Here is a 19639-nt window from a genome sequence, read left to right as displayed (position 1 = left end):
TTTATTCAGTTTCAGTTTTAATGACATTGATTCATTTTTACAATCTTGGACAAAATATAGCAGTGATTATGGGTGAATCTCATCAATTGTGTTTGTTTGAGTCAGAGCATGAATCTGGCACGGTAAGCAACCAATCATTTCAGATCATCCACTATTGTACGCCAAGTCTTTTATCCAAGATTGTACATCTCGAATAAACAGTGTGTGACAACTATGGACACATTTAGCAGTAATTGACAGTCAAGAAACTGGTATCAATATTCCATGTATACTACCAAAGTGTGTAGTTTAATTGTGGTTGTTTGATTGGTACATATTTGTACATATTTGTATGACTGAATGATATGGCTGCAGTTATTTAATCATTTCAATACAGGAATGAAACCTTGAATGTACATTGTAATCCAAACTTTATATTACAAATATTGTTTAAATTGACTCTTGGAATTGTCAGTCCAATAACATGCCATTAAACGATCACCTGTTGAGTTGAGTGGTGATATTTGCTGTATTGGTTGGATAAACACTGTCGATTCTTGAATTAACACAACAACCATCATATGACACACAATCAGACTATAATGTTGAATCTACACTTTGTGCACTCTTAGTAATCATACATTGTACGATCACCAAGTTTGAATCCACATTCATGTATTGTGTTTGACTGTCAATGTTGTCAATACAACTCTGTAAACACATTTGTTGTGTTCATCACCATCCAACCCAATCTCACCGTTTCAATCAATCTTGGTCAATGTTGATGATTTACACGCTAATTCATTATCCAATCTTGTCTGATATTATTATTGGCTTTAATCACGTTTGGTTTGTACAACTGCCATGAGTTGTACTACCATTATCATTGTGTATCTGAACACCAAATATTACAATACATCAATAATACCACAGTGTAAACAGTAATACAGTTGATCAATATCGAAGTAGTTGATGGCACAATCTATATCCGACTTTGAACAACTGTATCGCTTCGTTTGTTGTACAATACACGAGATGATCAGTTGGTGGTATCATGCAAGTGCGATTGGTAGTTACAATCAACACTGGTTGTTATCATGCCATTGATGTATATGGAACAAGCCATGTCAATGTATCAATCAACAACCAAATAACTGTCGATGTAATACACAAACATGCAGTACACAATCAATGATATGATTGTTGACCCATTCACAATACTCGACAAATATCAACATATCAGAAGCTTAAATTTATTCAATTTTTTGAGCTCCTGAAAAACCCAAGACTCGGCACCAAACCCAAATCCAAGCCATGCTTTTCCATAAATTCTCTCAATTTTCGTCTCGTATACTCTGTTTCTGCTCCTGCTTTTCTACACTCCTGTTTCAATTGCTCTTCAACTTTTAAATCGTGCTTTGATTCAGATATATCTTTTCCCATCGCTATTCTTAACTGTTGCCTGAGTCTGATGGTTACATATTCGGAATAGGTTTGGCGTTTTTGTTTTCGTATTTCTTCAGACACTTTGAATCTTGTTTTTAGATCATTAAAAGTATCTTGATCTTTTTGGGTTAATGCAGACACTTGATTTGAAAAAATATATCTTGACTTGGCTTTGCCTACCGGGCGTTTTCGGCGTTTTCGGGCTTTTCTAGAATTTCTTGGCTTGGCTTTACCAATTGGGCGTTTTGGGGCTTGTTTGGAAGTAATTGGAATGGGTTGATCGATTAAATCTTGCTGGCCTTCATTGGAAGTACTCGGACCAGATTGATCAACTAACTCTTGCTGGCCTTCATTGGAAGTACTCGAATCGGATTGATCGATTAAATCTTGCTGTCCTTCATTGGAAGTACTCGAACCGGATTGATCGATTAAATCTTGCTGTCCTTCATTGGAAGTACTCGGACCAGATTGATCGATTAAATCTTGCTGGCCTTCATTGGAAGTACTCGGACCAGATTGATCAACTAACTCTTGCTGGCCTTCATTGGAAGTACTCGAACCGGATTGATCGATTAAATCTTGCTGTCCTTCATTGGAAGTACTCGGACCAGATTGATCAACTAACTCTTGCTGGCCTTCATTGGCAATACTCGGACCAGATTGATCAACTAACTCTTGCTGGTCTTCATTGGAAGTACTCGAACCGGATTGATCGATTAAATCTTGCTGTCCTTCATTGGAAGTACTCGGACCAGATTGATCAACTAACTCTTGCTGGCCTTCATTGGAAGTACTCGGACCAGATTGATCAACTAACTCTTGCTGGCCTTCATTGGAAGTACTCGAACCGGATTGATCGATTAAATCTTGCTGTCCTTCATTGGAAGTACTCGGACCAGATTGATCAACTAACTCTTGCTGGCCTTCATTGGCAATACTCGGACCAGATTGATCAACTAACTCTTGCTGGTCTTCATTGGAAGTACTCGAACCGGATTGATCGATTAAATCTTGCTGGCCTTCATTGGAAGTACTCGAACCGGATTGATCGATTAGGCGTTTTCGGCGCTTTTGGCCTTTTCTAGAGTTTCTTGGCTTGGCTTTACCAATTGGACGTTTTGGGGCTTGTCTGGAAGTAATTGGACCAGATTGATCGATTAAATCTTGCTGGCCTTCATTGGCAATACTCGAACCGGATTGATCGATTAAATCTTGCTGTCCTTCATTGGAAGTACTCGAACCGGATTGATCGATTAAATCTTGCTGTCCTTCATTGGAAGTACTCGGACCAGATTGATCAACTAACTCTTGCTGGCTTTCATTGGCAATACTCGAACCAGATTGATCGATTAACTCTTGCTGTCCTTCATTGGAAGTACTCGGACCAGATTGATCAACTAACTCTTGCTGGCTTTCATTGGCAATACTCGAACCAGATTGATCGATTAACTCTTGCTGTCCTTCATTGGAAGTACTCGGACCAGATTGATCAACTAACTCTTGCTGGCCTTCATTGGCAATACTCGAACCGGATTGATCGATTAAATCTTGCTGTCCTTCATTGGAAGTACTCGGACCAGATTGATCAACTAACTCTTGCTGGCCTTCATTGGCAATACTCGAACCAGATTGATCGATTAAATCTTGCTGGCCTTCATTGGAAGTACTCGAACCGGATTGATCGATTAGGCGTTTTCGGCGCTTTTGGCCTTTTCTAGAGTTTCTTGGCTTGGCTTTACCAATTGGACGTTTTGGGGCTTGTCTGGAAGTAATTGGACCAGATTGATCGATTAAATCTTGCTGTCCTTCATTGGAAGTACTCGGACCAGATTGATCAACTAACTCTTGCTGGCCTTCATTGGCAATACTCGAATCGGGTTGATCGATTAACTCTTGCTGGTCTTCATTGGAAGTACTCGAACCGGATTGATCGATTAAATCTTGCTGTCCTTCATTGGAAGTACTCGAACCAGATTGATCGATTAAATCTTGCTGTCCTTCATTGGCAATACTCGAACCGGATTGATCGATTAAATCTTGCTGTCCTTCATTGGAAGTACTCGGACCAGATTGATCAACTAACTCTTGCTGGTCTTCATTGGAAGTACTCGAACCGGATTGATCGATTAAATCTTGCTGTCCTTCATTGGAAGTACTCGGACCAGATTGATCAACTAACTCTTGCTGGCCTTCATTGGAAGTACTCGGACCAGATTGATCAACTAACTCTTGCTGGCCTTCATTGGAAGTACTCGAACCGGATTGATCGATTAGGCGTTTTCGGCGCTTTTGGCCTTTTCTAGAGTTTCTTGGCTTGGCTTTACCAATTGGACGTTTTGGGGCTTGTCTGGAAGTAATTGGACCAGATTGATCGATTAAATCTTGCTGGCTTTCATTGGCAATACTCGAACCAGATTGATCAACTAAATCTTGCTGGTCTTCATTGGCAATACTCGAATTTATTGGGCCTTGCCGGTCTTTGGGAATGCCTGGATCGGGTTGATCAACTGATTCTTCCGATTCTTCGTCGGAAATGGTTAAATCAATTATTTGTTGTTGGTGTTGGCGTCGGCGTCGGTTGGGAAGGCTCAAATCCATTGGGTATTTCCAGTCCTGGTCGGAAATGGCTGGATCGGGTTCATTAGTTGGGCCAGACACTTGACTGGAAGTGCCTGTTGCTTGTGGTGAGCCATTGTTACCAGTCGGTATCAATATTGCATTAGTGGTTGCTGCCGCAGTCAGTACGAATAAAATATCAACCAATTTCATCAGATTGGTCAATGGGTTTAAACGATTGATGGGAAAATAGAGTGCCGAGACTGATGTTGATTATGAAACTGAACATAATCGGTTGTATTTATATGTTTTGTATAGCAAACCAACCCTTATAGGTTAACCAGCAATACAGGGTTACTTGATCGCTTGTAATGAGCAACCATCAAACTAGACAGTGTGGTGCTCCCTAATCACAATATCATATTGATCGATTTGATGATCGTGTCGATTGAATTATGCTTTTACGACCCTTTGATCAAGTATATTGAAAAGCACACCCTTCAGGAGTGTCGTGTAACCGCAAACGCTTTGTTTTACAACTGTATTTATGTCAAATGGATCACTCCAGTATTCATCTTGAAATGACTGTATTCTGAATTGCAATATACAATGGTTACTACACATTGACTGCATTGCGTGTTTGGTATACAACAACCATCATATGACACACAATCAGACTATAATGTTGAATCTACATTTTGTGCACTTTTAGTAATCATACATTGCACGATCACCAAGTTTGAACCCACATTCATGTATTGTGTTTGACTGTCAATGTTGTCAATACAACTCTGTACACACATTTATTGTGTTCATCACCATCCAATTCAATCTCACCATTTCAATCAATCTTGGTCAATATTGATGATTTACACGCTAATTCATTATCCAATCTTGTCTGACATTATTATTGGCTTTAATCACGTTTGGTTTGTACAACTGACATGAGTTGTACTACCATTATCATTGTGTATCTGAACACCAAATATTACAATACATCAATAATACCACAGTATAAACAGTAATACAGTTGATCAGTCTTGTGGCAAAGCATTTCATTCAAGTTTGTATTTGGAAATACTCGATGATTTAATCACAACACACTGTTTGTAATGCGATTGTCATTGATTTCATCTCATTCCATTCCAGTCCAGTCCATCTGATTTATGATGATGTTTAGTAATCCATTACCATGTGTTGTAGTAAACTAACTTGTTTATTAAACCAAATCTACAACGATCACATTCAGAATATTAATTTACAGTATTTCTAAATGCATGTTTGATAACAATCCAATTTTGTTACAAAAAACTGATCAAAACAATACTAAAATGGAACAACTCGTTTGTGTGTTTTACAACAATCCAAACATGAACAATTCTTGGCAATTGTTGGACATTCGCATGAATGAAATTGTCAAATCAAAATTCAACTTTACTAATTTTATCAAACATGGATTGTGTTGATATCATGAAAGAGTTGATCAAACACCTGGAAGATCTGAAACTGTTAACAACGGATGCTCAAGTATACAAGGCTGATGAAATATGGGACAGATTACTTGAATTGCTACTGGAGTTGAAACAACATAACTGCAGTAAGTTTAATAGTCATTGTATTATTGATGAGTTCAAACCATTGCTGACTTTGTGTTGGTTTGAAATAGCATGATATACATATGTGATGCATCGTTTACAGAGTATTGGATTGGAAGATATTGCAGCCAAGTATTTGGAGTATAATCGACCCAGTTTACAGGTATTCATATATTGCAACAATAATGAATTGTTCATGACTAAACTAATCATGTGTTGTGTAGGTCAAAGTAATGAAGTTTACTACAGTATTTTTGAGTATTGTACACTATGATGGTCGGTTAAAAGTATCACATCAACTAAACAATCAACTTGTACAACTCATGCAATCACCAAACCGTCAAGTCAAATTGATGGCAAGTCATGATTGATATTGATCAAATGATTGAAATCCAACTCACCCAGTGTCAATATGCATATAGGCGATAAAAACATGCATAGAGTTGTTCGGTTATGGATGCTGGAGTGAGGAGTGTAAATTTGACATCAAGCCTATGGTTGATATTATTGTTCACGAGTCGGATCAAGAAATGCTCGAATTGGTAATTGGCCTGTTTTTGAAAGTTTACCATAATATTGACGATGAAAATGTATGTTTACAATGATACAATATTGGATCAGTTTGGACAGTGTCTTGTCATGTCATGTTGATTGTATACTTGACATTGAACAATATCATTAGTTTGGCATCGTGGTATCAAGACTTATTTCACGACTGGAATCATCCAATGGTTCAGTTGCTGTTGGTTTCATCAGAAATCTTCAAACCATGTATCGGAATATTTATTGTCATAACCCAGTAAAAGCAGCGGAATGTGGCATCATTCCAGCACTGGTCAATACGCTCAGGTATGTGATGTTATGCATGAATGTGTCCAGTCATCACAATTGGTAAATTTGACATGGTTGGATTGACATGACATGAATACAGGAGTGTCGATCAAGAAGTGATTGATCAAAGTATTTATACTATTGAGAACTTTTGCAAACGTGCAGATTGTGAAGTGATTTCAGCCGAGTTTATAAGGTCGGGTTTAATTCAAATACTGAACGACTTGTGTATCAAATACAGCAACAACTCTGAACTAAAAACACGCATAATCGAAGTAGCTGGATCAGTTGCATCCAATATGCGCGACTTTCCTGTATCACTTGCACGGTCGTTGGTTTTGAGCAATTGACGATATCGATGTATGATGTTGATATGTATGACTCTTTGCGTCTGTTTAATAATGTCAGCAACATGATTCAGACATCTACAAACAAGGCCGAGATGATCAAGGTGTTTCGAGAATATGGAATTGTAAAGCAACTCGACACTATTTATTCACGTAGAAATATACTTTTTTATGGCCTCTTTAGTTATGACGCTGGTGCTGTAAACTTACTCAAAACACTTGCTGGTTTTGCCGACAATCATCCCGACAGTTCAATACGTACCGAGTTGGATCAAGGCGGGATGTTTGAAAATCTAACGGCTATTGTAAAATCGGATACTGCTAACTACATAAACAAGAGGGCTGCTGGTCAGATCATTAAAACGTGTTTTCAGCATCGGGTTCATGTTGCTAGTTCAAGTATTCAGCCATATGACGACAATGCCAAAATTGATATGAAATCTGGAATTGCCGGATATAAACATGGAGAGGTACGCACACTTGTCGAAATGCGGTATATCCAGTATCTGCAATGTATACTTTGCAAACCCATGTGGTGGATCGATATCACAAACCAGCATATTGTGGAACAATGGAGGGCTGACTCACTCGATCGGAATATATCACCATCAACATTTAATCTTGCGTTGGAACAACTCGGGGTTTTTGTCGAGCAGCTTGTTTGTAATGGCAGTGATGGATTGGGCACAATTGTACCAGGACCTGTTGAACTGACGTATATACTGGACAATGGCATACCTGACAATATATACACGCGATTGATGACAAATGTATCGGATATTGAACATGGATCAAATCACAACACTGGTCAAATGGTGCACAATCTGATTGATGCATCAATGTACAGTGTTGTATATGGACAAACGATGATTGCACCACTGAGTATACGACTCAAATACATCACAATGGTACCATGCGATATATTGTTATCGACTCGACTTGTTTCAGATACGCCCATCATTGAAGGCAATCCCAAGTTTATATCACGCAAGTTCCAATGTCTTCCGAGTGAATTCCGTGTCGAACAGGATGGCAGTGTGACCATCAACTCATACATCAACAATCTGAATCCGATATGGCATCGAGACATGTACAAATGCATTGCCAAAATATTCAAATGTTTTGTCCCAATGTTTGAAAGTCTGTTCAGAACGATGGATCCAGTGTTCAAGTATATTGATATTCGCAATGGCACAGATGGATATGAACCACCAAGCCAGTCAGATCGTGGTGGTATGGAATCAGACACTAAAGTCATTCGTCCCGTGTATGTACCAACACTTCCGGAACATTTTGAACCCAGTTATGAATCAGCAAAACCAGTATCACTGCGTGGTCGTAATCTACAAGTCATTGTCAAACTCACCAACATTCAACTGACACCATCCAAACCTAAATACGACGAGGGAAACTGGCACAATGAAGGTCCAATTAACGAATCGATTGTTGCAACTGGACTGTATTACTACGACGTGGAAAATATCACCACACCCAAACTCGATTTCCGCGAGGCTGTTGATCGGTTTGATGAAAGAGCATCTAATATGTATTGGAAAGATGTGTATGGAATTGATCTAGAATCACCGCATAGTCAGTATCTAGGATCGCTTGAGTTACCAAGTGGTCGATGTGCAGTTTATCCCAATCGATACCAACACAAAGAACAATCATTTGAACTTGCAGATCCAACTCAACCAGGACACTGCAAGATTTTGACATTTTTTGTAGTGAATCCAGCCTATCGGATTGTTTCGACTGCGCATGTGGCTCCACAACAACCACAATGGTACAACTCGAGTCTTGACAAGACACCCATACTGCCTGAACTGTGGAATGATGCCACGCAGTATATTCAAGGTGTTCAATCACCAACTGAAGCCAAACACTATCGAGATGAATTGACAAGTGACCGAACTCGAATCATAAGAGCATACAACAAATACATATATGAGCGGGTGTATTATCTTGATCATTGATAATTGATTGTGAGGTAGTGATTTTACAACAATGAGTTGCAATGCCAGTCAGATCTATGCAATTAAATGGATCGAATAAATTGAATGAATTGAATCAATCATGCCAATCTTGACAGTGACTGTTGATTATATTGACTGATTGTGTACAATTGATTGATACAAGTGATATGGATGCATCATTCGGTGTTGTTGAATCAGATCATTGCTTGATTCTGTCAATGTGATCAAATGGATTACTACAAAACTGTACATGTTCAAGTTGAATCAAGTATTGAATCGAGTATTGGATTGATATTTACACACAACCACAATTACAACCACAATTGCAATCAGCACAGTCTGAATATTAGACATTTGAACATCACGTATCGAGTTGTGGATAAATGCGAGTTGGCATATTGGACTGTTTTTGTAGTTTATTAATGATTTGATTCACGACTGTTTGAATTCAAGGCTCAATATGGATTACAACTGGATTGTCGTTGTTTCCATTTGGGATGGTAAATCTGTCAATGTGTTGATTGATTGCTAGTCCATTGACCAAATAATAATCAATTCCACCATCAATAGTGTCCGTCACATTCGAGTTGTTGGGAAATACTTTTGATAGTTTTGGTTAGATTGAACAGTCTGGTTTAGTCAAGTAAACCAATATCTCCATAAACATGTGTTGTAAAGTTGTTTCATTTGGAAAACCGCATGACGAAACAGATTCCAATACATTGGTCGATATTGATGAGACAACATTGCGTATGAGTTTTTGAAGAGACAAATGCTGTGATGGAAAGCAGTTTGTGAATGTCCATTTGAATAGTATTTTTTGACCAACAGCAAAGTAAAAGCAAGTTCAAGGTCAAACGACTCCATCAATATTCCAGCCTTTTGAGTGATGAATAAGATTCCATATTTTGCTGGGTTTCCAAGTTGCCCAATCGATGATTTTTGTCAGACATTTCTTGAGTAGCAGTTTAAAACCATTCTAATCAGATCTGAATGGTCGCTTCCAAAACAACGAGTCATACCCAACATGGAATTGTTTGATAGACAGTATTGTAGTAGATCTGCTCGAGTGGGTTCAATGTTGTTTAGACATTGTGTTTTTAGATCATCAATCGACACACACAGCGCACCAACAAGACCATCACATTCCGTTACAAGAACATGTTTCAAGGTCTCATTGTTCATGTTATTTGGCAGCCCAATAACGAGTAAATCCAGAAATTCATGGAATTCATGGAATTCACAGAGTTTGGCTGGAATAAGTAGAAAGTCACTTTTCAAGACCTGAAAGACTACCGAGTTCAACAGGACTTGAAATTCCTCCAACAAAAATATGGTTTGATGCAATGATAAATCGCATGCTTAATGACAACCAACTCAGCGATGCTTTGATTAAAAGTCTCCATAAACTTGTGTCTTGTAATTACTGTTGAGCATCATCAAGAAACAACAGTTTTACTTTTTCCAATTCTATCCGTTGTTGTTTGGAACAATCAATGCATTTCCAACAAAAGTGTCGTGCAATCTTGTCCAAGAAACAAATCCAAATGACATTTGTTTGAGACTATGTTGATACATATTAATGAATATAGGTTTTGCAGAATCAGATGAACAAGTCAATATGACAAACCGATACTCAAACCAAGTATGTGAGTTTGTCAAGTTGATCAGGTCTTTTGAGATGATTTGTAGAAACATTGATACCATTGATCTGGATAGTTTTCTTGAAATAATTGTATGAACCAGTGATTGTTGGGTTTGAGCCAACATCATTCTTGGATTTGATGATGAGTGAATGATTGTAACAACCAACTGGATATTGAATTGAAACTGAAATCGCATTCACAGCAATGATTGGACCATTCACTCATAATCAAATCACACAGTGGTACTGGACAAGGCGTCGCTAGTTCAGTGTCAGGAGCGTCAGTGGGTGTGAATATCAGACTGGTTTCGGGGGAACTTGAAGAAACTACAAATCCATCACTTTCAAATTATTGCCACATTGCCGATTCTTTAAAAAACGACAACTGTGTCGTGCAAATCGTAAATACTCTCCTTTCAGTCACAGCTGGAGAACTTTCCGAGTCGAACTTCACAAACTTACCGTTCACGTTTCTCAAAGGCTCGTCTGGCTCAGGAAAGAGTCAGATGGGCTTTAACATCAAAGCCAATATCGGTAATGAGAGGAGAGTGCACTACTTCCTGTTTGATCCTCCTAGCTCAACATCACAGGATATTTACCGCAATTTCCAAAACACTTCAAAGTTGTTCAGCAAGTGTTATGCGGCGGATGAGCACATGTATAGCTCTGAAGCTTCGTCTCCAAGCTGTGGTTTGCTATTCAAAAAAGGTTTATGAATTTATGAATTTATTTTTAAATTGCTATCCGACGAAACTCAATCATCCACGATCAGTATTGATTCAAAGACTGACAAAGATGTTTGAAAACTGATGACTTTCCAAGAAATCCATTGACTTAGATCAGTGTTTATTCTGGATGACTGAGTTTTATCAGATAGCAGTTCAAAAATAAATCCATAAATATATAGACTTTCTTTGAACAACGAGCCACAGCTTGGAGACGAAGCTTCAGAGCTATACATGTGCTCATCCGCCACATAACACTTGCTGAACAACTTTGAAGTGTTTTGGAAATTGCGGTAAATATCCTGTGATGTTGAGCTAGGAGGATCAAACAGGAAGTAGTGCACTCTCCTCTCATTACCGATATTGGCTTTGATATTAAAGCCCATCTGACTCTTTCCTGAGCCAGACGAGCCCTCGGGAAACGTGAACGGTAAGTTTGTGAAGTTCGACTCGGAAAGTTCTCCAGCTGTGACTGAAAGGAGAGTATTTACGATTTGCACGACACAGTTGTCGTTTTTTAAAGAATCGGCAATGTGGCAATAATTTGAAAGTGATGGATTTGTAGTTTCTTCAAGTTCCCCCGAAACCAGTCTGATATTCACACCCACTGACGCTCCTGACACTGAACTAGCGACGCCTTGTCCAGTACCACTGTGTGATTTGATTATGAGTGGACTGGATCCAACAGTCCCATTTGTTTCAAGTGCAGCAAGCGAGTCCCATGCGTTGTAGTTGGTCTCCACCCCATCCATCACATAGTGGAGTGATGAGTTCCGAGTCAGTGTTACCGAGAAGCGACCCTGGTCTTGCTTGAAAGGCTGCAATTAGTGTTGAAACATCGTCAAGTGGTCTTTTGCTATCCAATTCTCCATCAAAGTGAGTTTCTATTTCCATTGGTTGGTTGTTGAGGTATTGAATGTAAAGTGTTTTCCATTTAGTTTGTAAAAGAGACAAAATTGGACTTTAAATCCAAAATTTAATGGCGTGTGAAGAATGAGACAAATTCACACTTTGAATTAAGCAATTTTGTGTGAAATTACAATCAAATTAAACATTTGTCATGTGTTTATTTGTATTGTTCAATCGAGTGTCAATTCAACTCAATTGATTACGTCATTCATATAATGACTCGAGTCTTTTATTCAACATTTTAATATTCAATGTTTAAATCAGTCAATTGTTGGATTAGTAAATATGTTACAAAACATTCATTTATATGCTGAATCTGACAAGTGGATAATGATTGTTCCAATCAACAATTGGATTGAATTGACTGCAATATTGTCATTGATCTCAGTCACTGTTGACCAATACACTGTAATACATTGACAGTCTCGATATCAACATTGTCATTCATGTCAAGTTGTGTGTAGTTGCTAATATTACACCACAACAATACTGACAACTTTCGAGTCCTGTGATATACCGTTTCAACTATGACCGGATCGAGGTTGATCACTTGTCAATACACGGGTCAGTTGTATAATCGTACAACTGTTGGTTAACCAATGTTTGACTGTCAATATTTGAATCATGAATATTGTCCAATATAATCGTCACTAACACTGTCGTTGTCGTTTGATTGCCTTGTTCTATGAATAATCATTGCAATGCCATTTGTTCAGTTGTTGTTGGTTTATTGAAACCATGTCACAATTCTTGATATATTGCACGTAATCTTGTAATTGTTGGTGTTGTCTGTAGTAATTCTGTCAATGTATACGAATGTCACTTGTTGCTAATTGGTAGTTGTTTATGATTGATACACAACCGATCAGGTTTGGTGACCATTCTATGCACATATATATTTGACATTATATCGGACTGTTATGTTGTTTGATCCAATAGTAGTATATGTCAGTCATACTATAATACTACATGTTTGTTGCAATATTCATACAACCTATATCCAAAACTGCACAAACACTGTCATTCAAGATTGATGAGTATACAATCACAAATGAATCCAACGCATTTTTGCTGTATATAGTTGTATCGGCTGTCGTGTTTGTTGGCTTGTCTGTTGGCTTGACTAGATCTGATATTACACGGGCTATTCAACAATTGTATTGAATTCCGGTTAGTATCGAGTCATTTGAGTCGTTCAAGTAGTCAAGTTGCTTGGTTTGCAATGTGTTGTGTCCAGGAATCACTTGCAATCAAACCATCACCAAACCACAAGTTAACAACACCAAATGATATATGACTGGTTGTATTAACACATTGCAAACACTCGACGAATTAGCCATGAATCAGGTTCAATCATCAATCGCAAATATTGGAAAAGTGTGTATTCCTGGTTTAGTTGATGATGATCCGAGTATGCGGTATTCGTCACAGTTTGATTTGGTCCAAACAGGTTTTGTAATGGTTTCAACAATGTCTGATGAATGACATGCTACAATCACAGTATATTGATATTACCGCATGATACAACTGTTTGGCTGACCAAACGACTCGAATGTTGATGGATTATTATGCCAATCAACTGTTTTGACCTGATATCACCACACTTGACATGCCAACACATGCGACATATGATGGAGTGTGTAATTGCAGTTTGATTGATTCAATGTTGTGTTACGACATGTGTTACATAAACAGTCACCATGTGTGTTATAGTTTGTATATCCAGCAACACATTGGAGTGATTGATTGTCGTTCCGATCGATCGAATGTCAATATGTTTGTACAACAGTTTGATAAGACCGACTGTCTGTGGATTATTATCACACGAGTCAATGCTGACTTGATTTGCGATATTCAGTGTTGTTGGAATATCAACACAACATCAACACCAAACATCAGATCGACACTGCACGTTGATGTTGATGAATGCAACATGGCTATTGAAACAATGCATCATAATGCGTACAAGTCGCAGATTGCAGTTCAAATCCAATGCAAAATACACATTGTTACAGTTTGGTCATGAATATCATCAACAAATGTGTGTACAGAGTTGTATTGACAACATTGACAGTCAAACACAATACATGAATGTGGGTTCAAACTTGGTGATCGTACAATGTATGATTACTAAGAGTGCACAAAGTGTAGATTCAACATTATAGTCTGATTGCGTGTCATATTATGGTCGTTGTATATTGAACACGTAATGCAGTCAATGTGTAATACCAGTCAACTGAATGTGTAACTATTGTATGTTGCAACACAGAATACAGTCATTGCACAATGAATACCGAAGGAATCCATTTGACATGAATACGGTTGTAAAACAAAGTGTCTGTGGCCATAACACCCTTGAAGGGTGATTTCCAAGAAATTTGATAAAAGGGTCGTAAAAGCATAGTTCAATTGACATGAACATCAATATGATATTGTGGATAGGGAGCAGCATACTGTCTAGTTTGATAGTAACCCACTACAAACAATCAAGTAACCCTGTATATTGGTTAACCTAAAAGGGTTGGTTTGCTATACAAAACATATAAATACAATCGAGTACATTCAGTTTTACAATCAATATCAGTTTCAACACTCTACTTTCTACTAGTCGTTTAAACTCATTGACCAATCTAATGAAATTGGTTGATATTTTATTCGTACTGAGCGCGGCAGCAACCACTAATGCAATATTGATACCGACTGGTAACGATGGTTCACTCCAAGCATCAGGCACTTTCAGTCAAGTGTCTGGTCCAACAAATGAGCCTATTCCACAAATTCCCGACGATGACTGGCAAGAAATAATGGATATGATTCATTCAAAAAACCCCAATCAAGACCAACAACAACCAATTGATGTAGTTGATCCAAACATTTTCAGTCAAGTGTCTGGTTCAACCAATGAGCCTATTCCACAAATTCCCGAAGATGACTGGCAAGAAATAATGGATATGATTCATTCAAAAAACCCCAACCAAGACCAGCAACAATCAATTGATGTAGTTGATCCAAGCACTTCCAGACGAGGTCGAAAACGACCAATTGATGAACTGGGTCCAAGCACTTCCAAACAAGTTTGGAAAAATGTAATCGATAAACCCGATCCAGGCATTCCGGAAGACTGGCGAGAGTTGATTGATGAGGTCAATTCAAATATTGATAACCAAGACCAGCAACAACCAACTGATCAACCCAGTCCGAACACTTCCAGTCAAAACCAGCAACAGCCAATAGACGAGGATGAGTCTGCCAATACTGTTACAAATCAAATAGCTGTATTACGCCAAAGATATCAGAGAACCCTTGATCGTATAAGACAAAAACTTGTAGTGTCTAAAATAATACAAGACAAAAAACACAAAGAGTATTATGACTATGAAAGCCTTGGATGGGAACACCGGTCAGCGTTAGAAATGGGCAAAGATGTATCTGAATCAACGTACGATCCAAAGGTTGAAAAGCGATTGAAACAAGAGTATAGAGAGGTAAGCACAAGAGTATACAGTATCAGGCAACAATTGAAAAAGTTTATGAAAAGGCATGGTTTAAAATTTCAAAAGTCGGATTTAGATTTGGATTGATGATGATTTTGATTTTGAATAAATTTAAACTTTTTGATGTATTGGCATTTATCGAATATTGTGAATGGGTCAACAACCATATCATTGATTGTGCACTGCATGTTTGTGTATACTGCGTTGGATATTACATCAACAGTTACTGGATTGTTGATTGATACATTGACACGGCTTGTTCCATATACATTAATGACCGGATAACCAGTGTTGATTGTGTTTGTTACCAATGGTACGCTACCATCAGAAACTCGATTGATCCAACAGCCATGTATACACATTGTTGTCAGTTACATCGAGTGATGGTCCAAATAGGTCGATTCAAATGGATTGCATATAACCGATTAATCCAGCATTCATCCGTTGTCAAACAACCATAATGCACAATACCACCAAGTGTGCAATCACACCCGCACTGATCAGTCGTTGCACAGTATGCATCAGTCAATGTCAAACATATGTGTGTCTGCAACTAAATTGCAGTCCATGACACATCCACACGATCCAACATGACAAATCATGTATCATGAGTTCAAGATTGATCAAAAACCTGATCATGGTAAACACAGCATGTTGTTGCATATCAGAGTCGATATATCAAGTGACAGTTGCACACTTGCTGATGGTGCACAGCGTATCAGTCACAATACATGCACGGTATTGCATTGCAGTCATTGGATGATAACTGGTTGCAATGTGATACCAATCGACATACATCAGCATGGTGTGATGTGACCATAATCATGATGTAATGTGTTGGAGTTGACAATCGATACACCATGCACATGAATGGAACATATATATTCGAGTGTGGTTTGGTTGGTGTCAGGTTGATCATGCAGTTGCATCGGTGCAACGAGTGAGTGAGCTGATGGTGATCTGAACCCATTTCAACAACAAGTATTGACAGTCATGGATTTGTGTGTATCCAATATGTGTTGCACACCGAATGATCAGTCATGACAGCATATAGTAGTTGATTGGTGCAATATGATCAAACCATTAGTATAATACACTATTGTTTGACAATACAGGATGTTTATTGAATGAATGATATTGAATGCATGACACATGACAATTAAACCACCATGCAATACACGCTGCATTGCAGTATATACTGGATGGGATTGTGATGGTTCACTCAACTTCAGAAATGTAACGAATCTGGTCCATGAGTTTGTTGCCAAACATCAGAATCTTGAAAAGTTGCATCATACCCAGAGTGTCGAATCACTGTGGTGAGCCATTGTAGAAAATACTAAAACATTTCATGAATCCGGGATATAAATTCAGGTCTGGTGTACCATCAGTGGTCATTACTGCAGTTTTATCATGTTCCAAGAGGTAATCATAAAGTTCCGATTGTAACTTGGTCCATTTCTCGTGCACTTTTGTATACTTCTTGTGGAGCTTCTCCATTTCTTTTTTAAGCCTGTCAATATTAGCCCACTGTTCAAAAAGCCGGCATTGATAATCATATTGATCTGATATAAAATTATCAACACCAATGCCTTGAAAAACTTTTTCCCTTCTATTGATAAATTCGGTGTTTAGCTCTTGCCACAATTGTTCATGCTCTTCAATCTTGGACTGTTTCTCGTCGACCTTTTTCTTTTCCTTGTCGTATCTATTTTTACCATCCGCGTATTGCTTGATCAGGAATATTCCTTCCAAATCAATTGGAAAACAGTCATTCAGATATTGGTCATATGGGCTAGGAAAACTTGGATAGTCAGGTCCATCAGTTGAAGTTGCGCTTGGAGAGGTTGTCGAAGTACTAGCTTCAGTGCTCGTGGTCGTAGTCAAACTGGGATCAACTGGATTGGCAACGGTGACTGAGCAGACAGCAAGGATTGATGACAGTACGGCAATTGAGAATTTCATTTTGCTGGTTTGGTTGGGCAAGTTGTAATGAATATCATTCAACACGTCGGTTTTGAATTGTATTTATATCCATTATTGGTGGATAATATTAAAAGCATGTTCCTTAAATGGCCGTTCTAGCGTATTGATTTATTTACAGGGTTAATGGTGATTTACTGTCATCAACACCAAACCAACTTAAAAATCTCCCTTTATACAATTGCTGGTCGTTTGAGCTGAAATCCGATATCATGGTTAGACTTTATCCACAATATGCTGTGTAGCGGCATCATAATGCGGCAAATATGTTTTGATCACTACACGATGATTCACAAACATTTTTATTTATCCACTCTATTATTGTGCAAATAGATCTATTACCAATACAATAGTATGTCTGAATTGATCATACTGTACCAATCGACCAGTATACGATCACTGGATACATCACACGTTGATGTTTACCACTGTATATGTGTGGTGTATACCGGAATATAGTCACATTGATACATCCAACACCAACATGTCAACCATATCAACCATATCAACCATATCAACCTGTTGCATGCATAGGGTCACTCGCAATACTACTTGACTATCAATGTCAATGACGTGTCGAATATACTATCCAATGGTCTCAATATACATAGTTTATAGTTGGACACACTCGGTATTCGTATACACATGTTGTAGTTGTATGCATTGCATTTGCCGAGTTGTGGATTTATGGATTTGTTTGATGCAACTGTTGATATTGATTGGGACGACAATCGACGATCAACGTTTCCGGTTGTGGTTGTGGTGTATGCTATATCATCAGATGTCATGTTATGTGATCATACTGCATACATTACACTAGACAACTGACTACATGCAAATGATTGATACTGATCATTGCAAGTACACAACAATGTGACAAATGACTGTCAAATCAAATATGGCTGATATGTTGAATTATGGACAGATTTGTTGTATATACTGGATGTGGATGTGAATGTGAATACGAAACATCGGCTGATACATATCGTACCATTCAAGACCAAAACAATGTAATGTGACGTTCAATATCAGTTTGTAGCATGTCAATGAAATATGTGCAAATATTAAACATGGATTTGTGGATACTGTCAAAACCAGCCAAATCATTTGGATCATCTGGATCACTTGGATTAAATAGTCCAGTGATAACAATGGGTTGGTGTCAAATGTAATGGGTTGATTGGTAACCCAAATGACAATATACACAATCGCGTGGATTCAGCAATGACACTGCAATAATCAATACAATGCATGATAGTTGATTGGTGCAATATGATCAAGTAATTAGTCTAATACACATGGTTTGGCAATAAAAGGTGTTTATTGAATGAGTGAGATTGGATACATGACAAATGACAATTAAACCAACATGCAATACACGCTGCATTACAACATATCCTAGATGAGGTTGCTGATAACCCACTTTGAGCTGCAACAATGTGACGAATTTGGTCCATGAGTTTGTTGCCGAGTACCAGAATCTTGAAAAGTTGCACCATACCCAGAATGTAGCAATCACTGTGGTAGGCGATAATAGAAAGAATCAAAGCAGCTTAAGAATTCGGGAATTAAATCCAGGTCTATTTCACCGTTAGCATTCATTGCCTTGGTTTTATAATTTTTCTTAAAATGCTCTCCAAGCTCTGATCGTGACTTGGTCACTTCCTCATTGATATTCGAATACTCCAAGAGAAGTTCATTCAAATCCTCTCGGTGCTTCTTAAGAATCTTAACCTCTTCAGCAAGCATAGATTCAAGATTGAGAATTCCTAATCCATAGCCTGAAGGGCCAGCCTGAAGGGCCAGCCTGAAGGGCCAGCCCTCAGGGAGACAATTTTTTCCTTGAGTCTGCCCACCACTTTTTTTTGATTTTTAGTTTCAGCCTTTTTCTTGTTGATGCTTTTTTCTATTTGTTCAGCTCTATGTGTAGTTGATGCAAGCATTTCGATTAGTAATATTCCATCAAAATTAATTGGATAACAATTAGTCATATATAGACTATATGGATCAAAAGGATTTGAATAGTCAGGTTCACTAGCTGCAGTCGTACTAGGAGAAGCTGTGGTGGAAGTAGATTCTATGCTTGTAATTGAGCTGGTAAGGACTGGATTGGCGACTGTGACTGAGCAGACAGCCAATATCGATGACAGTGC

At 38.2% G+C, this 19639-nt stretch overlaps 6 protein-coding genes across 6 annotated transcripts; 3 read left to right on the top strand and 3 right to left on the bottom strand.

Moving 5' to 3' along the window:
- Positions 1-6942: 6942 nt before the first annotated feature.
- Positions 6943-7490, top strand: BATDEDRAFT_32017 (uncharacterized protein; the record flags this gene model as incomplete). Its single annotated transcript, XM_006680319.1, has 1 exon — positions 6943-7490. A coding segment is annotated over exon 1 (205 nt), but the record flags the coding sequence as incomplete, so codon positions are not given.
- A 734-nt stretch (positions 7491-8224) lies between these two features.
- BATDEDRAFT_32015 (uncharacterized protein) lies at positions 8225-8811 on the top strand. The gene has a single exon (XM_006680318.1). It carries the CDS (start codon positions 8299-8301, stop codon positions 8728-8730), a length of 432 nt encoding a protein of 143 aa, XP_006680381.1. The 5' UTR covers positions 8225-8298; the 3' UTR covers positions 8731-8811.
- Positions 8812-11129: 2318 nt separating this feature from the next.
- Positions 11130-11852, bottom strand: BATDEDRAFT_90272 (uncharacterized protein; the record flags this gene model as incomplete). The annotated part of the gene is made up of 1 exon (XM_006680405.1): positions 11130-11852. The coding sequence occupies one exon, from the start codon at positions 11850-11852 to the stop codon at positions 11130-11132; it is 723 nt and encodes a 240-aa protein (XP_006680468.1).
- Positions 11853-14642: 2790 nt separating this feature from the next.
- On the top strand, positions 14643-15612 carry BATDEDRAFT_90211 (uncharacterized protein; the record flags this gene model as incomplete). Its single annotated transcript, XM_006680476.1, has 2 exons — positions 14643-15494; positions 15580-15612. 2 exons carry the CDS (start codon positions 14643-14645, stop codon positions 15610-15612), a joined length of 885 nt encoding a protein of 294 aa, XP_006680539.1.
- Positions 15613-16814: 1202 nt separating this feature from the next.
- On the bottom strand, positions 16815-17468 carry BATDEDRAFT_90271 (uncharacterized protein; the record flags this gene model as incomplete). Its single annotated transcript, XM_006680404.1, has 1 exon — positions 16815-17468. One exon carries the CDS (start codon positions 17466-17468, stop codon positions 16815-16817), a length of 654 nt encoding a protein of 217 aa, XP_006680467.1.
- A 1533-nt stretch (positions 17469-19001) lies between these two features.
- Positions 19002-19235, bottom strand: BATDEDRAFT_90270 (uncharacterized protein; the record flags this gene model as incomplete). Its single annotated transcript, XM_006680403.1, has 1 exon — positions 19002-19235. The coding sequence occupies one exon, from the start codon at positions 19233-19235 to the stop codon at positions 19002-19004; it is 234 nt and encodes a 77-aa protein (XP_006680466.1).
- Between the last annotated feature and the right edge of the window lie 404 nt (positions 19236-19639).

The sequence above is a fragment of the Batrachochytrium dendrobatidis genome, assembly GCF_000203795.2.
Source record: "Batrachochytrium dendrobatidis JAM81 unplaced genomic scaffold BATDEscaffold_9, whole genome shotgun sequence".
Taxonomy (NCBI): domain Eukaryota; kingdom Fungi; phylum Chytridiomycota; class Chytridiomycetes; order Rhizophydiales; genus Batrachochytrium; species Batrachochytrium dendrobatidis.
This window is presented reverse-complemented; position numbering and strand designations above follow the sequence as displayed.

Coding starts and splice junctions, on each gene's coding strand:
- BATDEDRAFT_32015 (XM_006680318.1), top strand. CDS start 8,299: ATGTATTGGAAAGATGTGTATGGAATTGATCTAGAATCACCGCATAGT.